The sequence below is a fragment of the Ochotona princeps genome, chromosome 11, assembly GCF_030435755.1.
Source record: "Ochotona princeps isolate mOchPri1 chromosome 11, mOchPri1.hap1, whole genome shotgun sequence".
NCBI lineage: Eukaryota > Metazoa > Chordata > Mammalia > Lagomorpha > Ochotonidae > Ochotona > Ochotona princeps.
In genome coordinates, this window is record NC_080842.1 from 40,187,265 (window position 1) to 40,200,399 (window position 13,135).

Consider the following 13,135-nt stretch of genomic DNA (forward strand, 5'->3'; position numbering starts at 1 on the left):
TTCCACAGACTTGGGAGGGATGAGGGCCAGTCCTGAGGCTTAGGGGGAGTGGGGGCTGAATCCGGTCAGAGAAGAGTTGTCACCCACCTACAATCCCTCCAGGATCTCCTCATGGCAAAGGAGAAGGGTCAGATAGTGCTGAACTGGCCATGTCTCAGGAAATGAATTCTTCCCAGCCTTTTGGCTCAGGGACCTGGTGCAGGGACAGTCTTCAAAAACACTATTCGCCTGGGCTTTAAGAAGCAGGCCTATGACTACTGGGACGGAATCCAGCTGTCGCCAAAAAAAGAGGGTCCTCCCTGCTCCCTCCTTGGAAGCTGCTCCAAGCGTGGAGGAAGGATACGGCTGCCCACTCACCACCCCTCCCCGAGAAGGACCCGGGAAGCACCCACTCGCACCCCACGCTCTCTGGATTGTCCATCAGCCACAACGCCATGTGTTTTTGCCTAAGGAAAGTAAGTTCATCTTGCTCACAGTCCTTTCTGGAAGAGTTGAGAAAGACAAGAATGCACTCCACCAAGCAGGAAACAAAAAAGCCACTGGCTGGTTCCTCTGAGACGCGCAGGCGCAGTCCCCTGAGGGGCAGGGGCCGAGGGACAGAAGGGCAAGGAATTCTTTGGTCTCTGGTTTGCCGAGAACGCCCTTGGTCAGTTTGGCTCTCTCCTACTCAAGAGGGGAAAAAAAATATTTTCCTTTCTTTTTTTGTTTTTAAAAAAATAGAATGTTCCCACATGGCAGGGAGACAGTGTTTTCAGCATTACAGCTTAGCCAAAAAAGGTCCTCCAGTCCACATTTACACTGTGTCTTACGGGGCGCTTGCTGCTTTGGGCTTGAGATACAGGGGGCGCCTCTCGTGGGGGTTGGGGGATGGGCCTGGGCCGGGGAGAAGTGGGGACATGGGACACGCTGTGGCCAGGCTCAGTCCAGGAAGCGTTGGCAGGCTTTCTTCCACCGGCAGGCCGTGCACCACTGGTCCCGGTGCTCGATGCCGTACACCTTGCGGCACTTCTTGGCCTCCCCACGGGCTTTCCTGCCGACCAAGAGAAACACAGTCAGAACCACGTGCTGCTGTCACCAGCACCGAGGTGGCAGCCAAAGTGAGGCTGCAAAGACAGGACTCCTGCCGCCCACCCTCCAGAGGCTCAGAGGAGATGCCACCCCATCCTGTGCAGATTCCAGACCCCCCTTAGGGAATTAACCCTGGAACTACAGGTGGGTACACCCAGAGCCCCCACTGCCAGTGGTGACAGGGGAACAGGGTCCCAGAATGGAGGGCATGGCATGGTGGCACCCATTTCACCTGGTGCTGCTCTGGGCTCGAGGCGGAGATGTGACAATCAGATGAGATTTTGCCGCGGGTGGTGGCTGCTGTGGCTCGCTGAAGCTCAGCGATCGGCTCCGGACCTGTGTGGGGAGACAGGGGCCGGCCAGGCCATGAGCAGGAGAGCATCTGCTGGCGGCTGTGCTTTGCCAGCCGGGGTGACCTACTCCATCCAGGTAGAGCCGATCTCTCAGCAACAGGGGCGGGGTAGCAGGGAGGCCAGAGTAAGGAGTAGGCTGTAAGCCACGCTCTAGTCCGGCAGGTGCCAAGGCAGCAGGCACACCTGACAAGGCCTCCTATAGGCCCACTTTCTACAGAGGATTTGAACAAAGCCACTGCACCTGAGATGGAGGAGGCAATGAACTGCCTCAATGGTACCGTCCAACAAATGGAGCTTACAATGTATGATACCTCCTATGCCCGTTACTTAAGACTGGGAGCCCACTGCATATGGTTCCAAATGACTTTTGGATTAGTTTAATCCAGGTCAAGCGATATGAGCCATTGGTCTACTGTGGCCCAGATTTCCACCCCACCTTCTTCTCTCTCATCTTCTCCAAGCTGTATTCTTTCTCTCCCCATGGGCATCTGGGGCTAAACAGGGCATTGACCCCAGCTTCATCAGGCGATTTTCTTGGCCAAGGAACCTGCGTGAGATAGGCCCTCCTATGCAAGCACCCACCTCCCTCCTTCAGAGAGGCTGTGACCAGCGGCGGAGCAAGAAGCCTGGGGTGGGGGCATGGGAAGCGGAGCTGGAGGCAGGTCAGAAACACCAGACCCAACCTGGACGCCCCAGAGCTGGCTGCCAGCCCTGGGGATGGACACAAGAGCCCTGGGCTTGCATCAGGGCCCTGGGAGTGCTGCTGTGCACGGGGCTATGCATGCTCACCGGAGAAAAGGAGGAGGTGGTAGAAGGGGCCGCGGCCCAGCTGATGCTGGTGTAGATGTGGGGGGAGACTGGGATCTGGAAGGACGGCAGAGCCTGCAGAGACAAGACTGGGTCAGCTTGGGCATCAGTCCACCTGGGACACATGTAACTTGCGTGAGCTGACCTCTTGCAGAAGGTGCCCCTCTCCCCTCTACATATGTGACAAGGCTGAAATACAAAGCCACGCCAGCCACCCAGTGCTTCCAGGCAACCTCCACTGTCAGGCTCCAACCTCATGCCAGAACCCTCCACTCAGAGTGGGTTTATGGGCCAGCCTCAACAGTTAATCACTGCAAACTGACTTCCCTGGCTGGAGCACCCACCAAGATGCTGCAGCAGACAGTACCAATAGAAGTCCACAAGCCTCCTGAGCTGTGGTTCTGTGGGAGTGAGATGCAGCATCCCCAGGCAACTGCTTGGAAATAGCAGCACACTGGTGTACACACAGGTTTAGATCTCTCTGTAAAACTGCCAAGCCACAGAGCTGGTATTGTGGCATAGTAAGTAAAGCCGTCACCTGTGACAGACATTATCCCATATGGGCAATGGGGTGAGTCCCAGCTGTTCCACCTCTAATCCAGCTCCATGGTAATGGCCTGGGAAAAAGCAGAAGATGGCCCAAGTGCTTGGGCCCCTGATACCTATGTGGGAAATCTGGATTAAGCTCCTGGTTTCTGGCTTCTGCCTGGTCCAGCACTGACTGGTGGCCAGCATGGGAGTGAACCAAAAGAGAGATCTCTCTCTCCCCTCTCCATCTCTCTGTAATTCTTTTAAAGTAAATCTTGAAGAAAACCACCAGCCACTCTGACTAGGCTCCACAGGGTAGACAAAACAACTGGATGCTGGCCAAACATGAAACAGCTAAGAGCCACACCCTCTAGTGGCTTGGTATTAACCCACAGATTGGCCCAGGAAAAAAAAGATTTTAAGAAAAACTCAAACCCAGCAAGCTACACACTCATCGAGTACCTGCTGCATGCATGCAGGAAGGACTTTTGTAACATCTCCTTTTCCACAGCTATGGACAAGCTATGCCAAGGACACAGGCACTATGGCTTGGTCCTCCCTGTACCTACAACCTGTTCTCATGGCTCCAGCAACACACTGGGACCATTTATCACAACTGGTCAGAGTTACACCCTTGCTCCTCATTCAGCAATATCATGCACCCCCCAAGAGCAGGGACAAGGTCCTCTTCCATCTGAAAAAGCTCACTGGGCCCAATACTAAGCAAAACATCAGCACTGGACTGATTGCCACTGTCACACAATCCAAGGAACATGAGAGGTTCACGCTGGGAGGCCCAACTGGCACTGTGTCACCACCTTTTATAAGCAGCAGGACCACCATTTCCAAACAAGATCCATCAAGTTGCTTACTGAGGGATTCAGCTAGCTTTGCAGTCACCACCACAACAGCCAGCACCAATGGAGAATCCTAAGTTTCCTTTTCTGTTTTTATAAAGGAGACTAGCAATTGGGCCAAAGAGCTTCAGTCGGCGGGGGGGGTGGGGGGGTTGGCCGGCCAGTGACGACCCAGATCACAGGCTGGCCCCTGAGCAAGGCCACCACCACCGCATACCTGATATGCATGGTCAGCCTGGATGTGCCAGAAGGAGCCTGGAGCTGACTTGCTGAGTGCACCTGAGGGCAGGGAAGTCTCCAGGCCAGGGTGTTCCAGGCGGCAGGACTGGACTTTGGGTGGAGGTGGCGGCAGAACGGCAAGGGCTGAGCTGGTCACGGTGGGGGTGGGGGCCGGGTCGACAGTGGCAGTGCCAGGGGCAGGGGGGCCAGCTGCAGTGGCAGCAGCCGATTCTTCCTTCACCTGCACCTCTGTGTAGTAGAAATCTTCTTCCCGCTTGAACTGGTCCGAGTCCACGGTGTCCCTGTGCGGGGGAGCAGAGATCACTGCTGAGGAAAGCCGCACTGCTAGAAGGACCGGGCAAGTCAGTGAAGCCCCTCTTCATGCAGGATGACAGGCTCGCCCATCTACAGGAGCTGCCGCTTCTGACGTAGAGACTTGGGCTTTCCCAGGACACAATGGACCTCCCCTCTGGCAGGAGGCACTGACACAGTACTGCCACCAACACTCCGGGCCCCACCCGGCTACAGCATGCTCCCTCCGCCACAAGGGGCCACCCAGCTCTGCACAGACACAAATGGTCCTGGCACTGGGAGGCCAGAGTAGGTTCTAACTGAAAACCAGCTCCCAAAGCATAGGCAAGCTCAGGACTTGGTCACCACCCACACACTGCGCTGCGGGTCTCATCTGTGATAATAGGGCAGAGGCCCCAGCCTCCATACCTACCCCAGGTGGAGGGCTTTGACATGTCGCTTGATGCCCACGATGGAGCGCAGAACCTTGCCACAGTTGGGCCACAGGCACTTGTACATGACCTTCACGGAGTTCTGAGGGAAAAGGAGGACTGGGTGATTGGGCTGCGTCCTTCTTCGTCTCCTGCCTTTAAACACCAGCAATGCCAACTGCTGCTACGTCCTCTGACTGACCCAACAAAAGCCCTGGGGAAGCGGGTCTCCAGGAGCTGAGAAACAGGCAACCATGCCCACAGGCCTTCAGGCCTGCCCACACCTAAGAGATGGTCTTCAGCAGCCCACCACGCTGCTGGTGCTACAACTAAGCCACTAGGTGTGTGCAGGAGCCTAAAAAGGAAGGCAGGGTCTGGCATCAAGGAGGGGGAGTAGGCTCCGGGGACTATCACAAGGCATGAACACCATGAACACCAAGCAGATTGGGAGAAGGGTAGGGTGGGGAAGGGGGCAGCCCACCAACACTTAGGCCCTCGGAGTTGCCCTGAGGATGGCTCTCATTCGCCCTGCTCACATACCTTTCTTTTGCGCGGAGCAGGTTCATCCAGCAGGAAAGGGTCGGAATCGGTCTCAAAGCCGTGATCGGTTTGCGGGGAGCCGAAGGCATCTCCCAGGTACTTGGGGCTTGCCTGAGGGTGAGGAGGCGAAGGGGTGGAGATGCCACTGCCCCCACTCCAGTGCCCACTGGTGGTGCTGCTGCCACTGTCTGACACGTCTCCGCTCTCCTTCCACAGGTCGCAGGCTGCACGGGACACTAGTGGGACAGAGGAAAGAGGCCACTCATGGGATTGTTCCCCCAGATGGGGCATAAAAAAATCTCCCTCTTTGGAGCTTGCAATAATAAACAGGGAGCAGACCCGCTGATCACAGAGACTTCTGCTGCTGGGATGGCTCTGTTGAAGCCACACCAGCCATCCCCCTGTCTTCCTCTCCTCCTGTTCACTATTGCCCAAGTTGCTTCCATTCTAATACAGATTTCCAGGACAGACTGCCAACTTCTCATGTGTCTAATCCTATCTCTCCTTAGGTCTCTACTCCCAGGAGAAGCCCCTCCCTGCCCCACACAGAAGAAGATGGAAGAAGAATTCTTCCCTCCCATGTATCACTCCATTCCAACAGCTATCACGTCCGTTTCCTAGAAAGCATGAGGTCATGACATCTACCCGTGGGGCTTAAAACAGAGCAGACACTCAGGGAAAACCTCAGGATCCACCAGCAGGCCATCAGGTGAAGGGTGACACAAGTATCCACACAGAAAACTCCTCTGGGGACAAATGACAGGCCAACCTGCAGGCAAGCTCCCAGAACACAATAGCCCTTCCCCACAGGAACCTCTTCCAGTGGCTCAGATGCCCCAACCTACAGTTGGCATTCAACAGAAGAAAAACCGAAAACAAAGCAAAAAGCTAATGTCTTATACTGAACGATAAGTGGCTCTTCCTTTGATCTTCAGTTCTTCTAGGATAGTGTGGATTGCAAAAACACAAAGTACTCCTGGCTAAATGAATAACAGAATTTATGGATGACCGTTTCAGACATACTTAGAATCCCCTGTGCCCTACACACACACACACACACAACTCGGACAACCACACCATCCTGATACGCAGACCAGAGGGACAAGGTAGCTTGTGCAAGTAGAAACTCATAATAGAGCCAAGTTTAGGCTCTTATGTACACCTCACTTTGCAGAATAAAGATAATTTCCTGCCAAGAATTCCTTACTTTTTCCATTGATTTCAATGATCAAGTCAGAAATGTAACCGAAAAAGTTCTTAGCAGATAATTAAAAATTTTGTCAAAAAAAAATCCCTAAGGACTTAGACTGTGACACTGCATGAGACGCACTGTGCCGGCATGTAAGCATGCATACATGTGCCATGACAGACATATACATACATATACATATGCTCACACTCCTGACGAGGGAACTGGAGTCATTTATTTTTTTTCCCTTTGGGACATTTCCTTAAACTTTCCTCCTGTTGGTCCAGCCTCCAGAACCTCCCAAACCTTCAGCGTTTCCTGAGAATTTAAAAGTGACCCCAACCCTCTTCCCTACCTTGGCTTGTGCTAAGACAGCAGGCATGGAGCACCAGGCTCCACAGCACAAGGTCCTTGTGTCCCCCAAACACAAGGTCCCGCCTCAGCAGCCTGCTGGCTGACCACAGCCTTGGGGCGAAGCACCTAAAGTTTCTTTCTCCTTCCTCTATATTCACTTTCTGTCTAGGTGAGAGATCCCTCATGGGCCACACTTGGAAGATTTATTTTTTTTTTTCATATGAAAGGCAAATTTTACAGAGAGAAAAAAAAAAGTCCTCTTCCATCTTCTGGTTCCCTTTCCAAATGAACACAAGGACCAGAGCTGAGCTGAGCTGATCTGAAGCTGGGAGCCAGGGGCCTCTTCTGGGTCCCCCGTGTGGGTACAGAATGCTAAGGACCTGGGCCATCCTCTGCTGCTTACCCAGGACATAAGCAGGCAACTGGATTGGAAGCAGATCAGCTGGGACATGAACCAGTGCCCATAGGGCATACCAGCACCATAGGGTGGAGGGTTAGCTTGCAGCGCCAACACTTATAAAGGCCACTCCTGGTACATGTCGAGAGCTAACTCCACATTGTCCTATGAGCTTTGGACTGGCTTCTAATTCTGTAGGTTTTCGCCAGTGGCAGAGTTCTTCCCTGGGAGATAGGCAGGCAAATTTCCAGAGGAAACTTCAGGTTTACCACCAGCCTTGTCAAGTTGCTGGCACCCAGCACCCCTTCTTCCTTCTATTTTATTGATTAGGTGTGTTGAGGTCACAACCACAAGAATTTTGCTGTTCTGGATACTTGTGTCTTGTTGTGGATGAAGCCACCACATTGCGGACATTAGCTCATCTGTTTCTGGCGGCCTCTAGGCCCATGCTAACTTACAAGGCCAGACCGGGGCCACAAGTTTCCCAGCCACAAAGGATGCATGTAGCCTATATCCACCATGGCCAACTAAATATTCCTCTCCTGGCCTGTGCAGACCCCCACCACTCACTCACTCACTCACTCACCCTCTCCTTCAAGGATTTCCTTGAGCAGTCACTGTGGTTGGGCCTCATACCCCACCAGCTTCACACCGTACCAACAAGCCTTTCTTTCCCCAGATCAGGAACTGAGGAACAGGAACGGCAGCCATGAGCTCAGCAGCCTTCTACCAGCTGCAAAAAGCCTCCCGCCAGGGCCAGTGCACCTGGCAACGAGCTGCTCCCAGGAACAGGAGGTGTTGGTCTGGGAGCTTCCGGCTCTCCTAGAACCCTTCAGGGCCCTGCGTGCTTACCTGCAAAATTGGTCTCAGCCCCCGGGGGGCTCTGCACTGCTGGGCTGCAGGACAGGGAGGTCAGCACCATGGCCGCCATCATCTCGTCCATCTCCATCGCGTCCGACTTCCTGCATAACAACCCGGGGAGGGAGAGCTTACTGCCTAGGATGGCAGGCCTGGGTCCCCTCATAGGATGATTTTATAACTCAGCCCTAATCCTCCAAGCCCCCATGTCCACTCAGCTAGTGGCTGCATCATGGCAGTGAGTGAAGCACGATGCCTCTCCTCATTCTTCAAGAAGAACACTCATGCAGAGTGTTGCTTACAGGGCCAAGCAGGTGGATCCCCTTCCCACCCCTCCCCACCACCACCACCGCTCACCCACTGTGGCAACACCACTCGCTCAGACTCCAGCTTAAAAAGGAGGATTTTATATGGGGCCAGTGGAGAAGAGTCAAAACAATTGAAAAAAACAAACAAAAAAAAAAGAGTACAGGGGTAAAAGGTAACCCACTGGAATTCAAATGCACCACAATTACCTCCTTTCCCGGCTTATATTTAAAGTTACGGAAGAACAATTACACTAACCGCTTCTCCTCCAAGATAAATAAGGCAGTGTCAGTTTCTGAATGTCAACAGAACCCATTACATAAGTCAATGAGCAAATAAAACCCAAAACCCTAAAATAAATCCCAACGCCTAGAGGAGCAGAGTTCTATAAAATTTTGCAAATTTTTTTAAATTCTCATACAATTACATAATTTGGAAGTACAATAGAGCTGTCTGGAAGTCAATGCTCAAATATCAAGAAAAATTCATCTGAAATACACTTCTGGGTGGCTTGTCTATTTCAAAGAACTCTATAAAGGATACTTGAAAAAAATCTGGAAATGGAATTAAGTTTCACTGCAGTGCAAAAAAAATAAGCTTTCAAGTCATGTGTTTTCTATGAAGGTACTTTTTTTGGGGGGGGGGGAGGAAAGGCAGGTAGAAAGACAAATCCAAAGATCCCGTAGCCCGCTACACATACACACAGAGTCCCCATACGGTCTGCACCGCTCGGGGTGGGGCTGAGGCCCAACAGGGAGCTGAGACCTCAATCCTAACTGACCATGGTGGGTGCCAGGAAACAACTGCCGGAGCCATCACTGCACGCTGCCTCCCAGGGTCAGCATTAGTAGGCAGCTGGAGTCAGGCGCTGGGGTTGGGTATTGAACCCAGGTACTCCAGAGGTGGGACATAGGCCGCTTAACCAGTGTGTTCACCACTGAGCCCAATAGCCACTTCTCCATGGATCTTTGGAAGGACCCTGGCATTATTTCATCCCTTACCATTCAAGTCCACTAAAATCTGGGACTATGTTTGAGGCCAGTAAACCAAAATCATTAAAAAAAAAAAAGGAAATATGTGAACATCTCCATTTCTGTATAGTCTTTGAATTCTCATTTCAGTAGCATGGAAAAACAGATTTTTCACTGGTGTTCCACAGACTACACAATCACAGGTACGGCTGCTCTGATCTGTTCTCAATGTGCCGGGTTCTGCGACCAATAATAGCAGCACCTACAGACGGACACAGACAGGCCAAACAGAGCTTGGCTGCTTGCATACTTTTGTACAGAAGGCTATCCTGGTTGCCACATTTTTACTTTAAATCTTTATAAGTGTGCGCACAGCCTGTAACCAAGAAATAACGCTATGTGTTCTTGGAGAAAGTTGCATCACCAACTAAGGCCAACGTTCACTCTTCATTAGACACCAGTGGTTTTACTTATTTAAGCCAAGGAGGGGTGGGGGCAGTGTTCTGAGGGCTGTGAGCCAAATAGAGCAAGCTGCCTATTTTTGTATAAGCTTGCAAATTAAGAATGTTTTTTTTCCAACTTTAAATGGTTTCCGCAGAGCAAAGGAAGAGTACTATTTCTTGACCTGCAACTCAAGAAAACTACATGAGATTGGAGAGTCCATGAGGAGAGTTTGCATCTCGTCTGTGACTGTGGTGACGTTCCCACCACAGAGCTGAGTGGCTGTGATAGAGCCTGGTTGCCGCTCTCCCCTGAAACTGCTTCCTAACTGGCTCATTCCAAGCAGGTGCACTGAGTCACAAGCCAAGCCACATCTTCTCTGGCCTTACCGTAAAGGATTATGAGCTTGTTTTTAGTATAAGCATGAAAGGGAGAAAATGTAGCCTTTCAGGAAACCAAACTTTGGCCACTCTTTCTGCAGGCACACTCCCTCACCTGGACCTCATGTGTCCAACATCTTGACAATTCAGTATCCCTGGATCTCTCCACGCTTTGCCATCACAAGGCAGCCCACATGCCCACGCCCCACCACCCAGACGGATTCCAAAGCCCAGGTTCCCCCACACAAACCTCTTGGGTACATCGATGTTCCTGGAAACAGGCCTGTAGGCGGCAGCCTGGGCTTTGGGTTCCAAGGGAGGTGCGTGGGGCACGGGGCCCTGCAGTTCCGCCAGCCACACTTCTTCCGCCTTGCAATAGATCTGGGCCTTCTGGTCGAGCAGCCACACTGTCACCTTGTCCTCTGCCCAGCTGTGCTGCTCCACCAGCGCTGGGCACTCCTGACCCCCGTACCACACAGAAACCTGGGGGTGGGCAAGACATGGCATCCAGTGGTCAGAGCTTGGCTATCCTCACCCCAGAGCTCCGCAGTGCCCCAAGTTCCTCCTAAGGGTTGCGATCTGCCTGTACACTCTGACTCATGCGTCCTTAGTTTGGGCACACTGTGACACCAAAGGCTCCCCACAAGTGTGCTAGAAAGACAATCTTCAAAGTGACAGCACCGAGAGGTGGGGCCTACTGAGCAGGATGCTGTCCTTGAAGGCATTGCTCTTGGTGAGCAGGTTACAGCCATTATTGCAGCAATAGGTCAGTCCCCTCTGGCTGGCCAGCACCGTGCTCTTGGATAACCCCACACCTGGAACCATGAGCCAAATTGACTATTTTTTATAAGCAACGCAATCTCAGGTATTAATAGCAGCAGCAAACAAAGTAAGAACAAACATCTCCCGGGGCTACCACTGTGGCATAGCCAGCTAAGCCTCCACATGCAGCACTGTTTCAGTCCCAGCTGCTCCACTTCTGATCCAGCTCTGCTTATGGTCTGGGAAAGCAGCAAAGGATGGCCCAAGTGCTTGGGACCCTACACCCATGTAGGAAACCCAGAAAAGGCTCTAGGCTCATGGCTTTGGACCAGCAGCTATTGCAGATATCTGGGGAGTGAACTAGCACATGGAAGACCTGTCTCTCTCCTTCTCTGTAACTCTGCCTTTCCAATAATAAATCAATAAGTCTTTAAACCTTCAAAAAAAAGAACATACTTCCCATTTGACCACCCAGAACAGCCACACCGTGTCCATTCTTCCCCCACAGGGTCCTTACAAACTACCAAAACTGGGAGATGGAGACCGTGTCAGCCTCCGGGATTTCCTCTGACTGTGTGATCTGTGTCCATCTTCTTGTTTTCCTGTTCTGCCTGGCCTCTGAAGCGCTGGATGTTTGCTGGTGCGCAACCTTCACCTTGAACCTCTCATGCCCTGCATCTGTCCCTCCAGAGAACTCTGAGTCTGCTGGGAGCAAGCAGGTAGGGGGCAGAGGCAGGCTGGCCTCAATAGAGGGGTGCTGGGCAAGGTGGCCGATGGGCTTTTCTTATGAGGAGAGGGGCCCAGGCAGTTTAGGCCATGTGGAAGACAGAAGGTCTCTATGCCTGGGGTCCTTGAACAGGCACCGAAAGAAAACCCTGTACACCGAGACCCAGCAGAGAGCCTCGGGCCCCAATATCACAAGACAGCAAACGCTGGGGAAGAAAACGCACACTGAATTCTTCTTGAGCAGACACCTTCACCGCTAGGAAGCGTACAATGGTAACTCAGGGATGTCTACTTCTCTCAGTTCTGCAAGCCGGAAGCGTTCAATCTTGTTTTGAAAAGTGACAAACTGAGCAAATCAGAAGATACAGACTTAAGGCTGGGCTTCCAACTGAGGTCTGGGCCACCTTCTCCTCCAGGAACTCAAGAGCAGCAGGAGATGGGGGTGGGGGATGGCAATTTCTCCCAGCAACCTGCTGCCCCAGGCAGAGCCCAGAGGGTCTCCAGCCCATCACTTGAGGCACCCTGCCGGCCCCAAGCTTCCGGAGCTGGTACTCCTGTCCACACAGGGATAGACCTACCTTCTGCCCAGGCTGAAAGACCATCTGCTGCAAGGGAGCAGCTCCAGAGCTGCAAGAGGCCTTGAGGACGTCCTTGGGCTGCTCCTGGCAGGAAGCATCCTTTGTGGCCAGGAAGGGCTGAGCAGCAGCTCCCTCCAGGAGCTCCCCCTGCAACTCCGAGGGCAGGCCTGCCCCAGACGGCCCATCCGAGGCACTGGGTCCCAACACCCGTGCTCCCAGGAGGGAACGCTTGCCTAGACGCCGGGACAGCACGCTGGCCATGCTGCTGCCTCTCCTGGTGAGAACAAAAAGGAGACATTTTTTTAAGTTCTTAATCACTGACAGCAACCAGGAAGCTTTAAGGACACAGTTCTGCACACAGCAGGATTCTGGGAGTGTCCTGCAGGACATATGCCACATTTTCAAATTACCTTTGCCATTTTTTTCTAACAACTGAGCCGACAATCAGCACCCACCATTTTTTGTCCGTTGGTTTTTCACAAAAGTAATGCCTGTTCCAAGCAGGACACTGGGAAAATACTGATAAGAAAACCAATTCACTCACACACCTGACTTCCAGAGAAACCTGCATCCCCCACAGAACAGCGCATGCTTTCTTCCATATGTGTATTTACACACTTTTCAACCCAGCAGAAATGGGGTCACTGCTTGGCAAACTGAATTTTCACTTCGTACCATGTAAGTTTTACTCTGTCACTAACTGTTGGCCTATAAAAATGGGTCTATTCATTATCCAGCTCCAGCTTCCTGGCGATGCTGACCCTGGGAAGCGGCAGTGACGGCTCGGGTGATGCACTCCTTGCCACGCTCACGGGAGGCCTTTGCTGGAGTCCCTGCTGCAAGCTCTCCAGGCCCTGGTCCCACCCAGCTCATTGCAGGTATCGCCGAGTGAGCAGGAGATGGAAGCTCTAACTCCCTGTCTCTCAAATGACTAAATACATACAATTTTTAACATGGTTAGAAGTCACACAGGTTTTTCTTGGTTACAGTATTCAACAACTTCCTCATGATCATTCCTGGGAGCTACATCATGTTTTGCTGCACATCCTGCAGCACACAATCTCTGAGTTGCACCTCAC

General features: G+C 52.4%; 1 protein-coding gene across 2 annotated transcripts in view; it reads right to left on the reverse strand.

The window, feature by feature from the left end:
* ZNF395 (zinc finger protein 395) overlaps positions 1-13,135 on the reverse strand; it is a 43,706-nt gene continuing 30,571 nt past the window's right edge. For both annotated transcript variants that reach the window (XM_058670063.1, XM_004579091.2), the window contains exons 2-10: positions 12,057-12,330; positions 10,241-10,473; positions 7,887-7,996; positions 5,095-5,330; positions 4,557-4,657; positions 3,831-4,134; positions 2,211-2,303; positions 1,301-1,404; positions 1-1,030 (exon numbers count right to left, since the gene is read on the reverse strand). In XM_058670063.1, the coding sequence (XP_058526046.1) occupies positions 919-1,030; positions 1,301-1,404; positions 2,211-2,303; positions 3,831-4,134; positions 4,557-4,657; positions 5,095-5,330; positions 7,887-7,996; positions 10,241-10,473; positions 12,057-12,317 (1,554 nt within the window). In that variant the 5' untranslated portion in view covers positions 12,318-12,330 and the 3' untranslated portion in view covers positions 1-918. The remainder of the gene's footprint in view (positions 1,031-1,300; positions 1,405-2,210; positions 2,304-3,830; positions 4,135-4,556; positions 4,658-5,094; positions 5,331-7,886; positions 7,997-10,240; positions 10,474-12,056; positions 12,331-13,135) is intronic.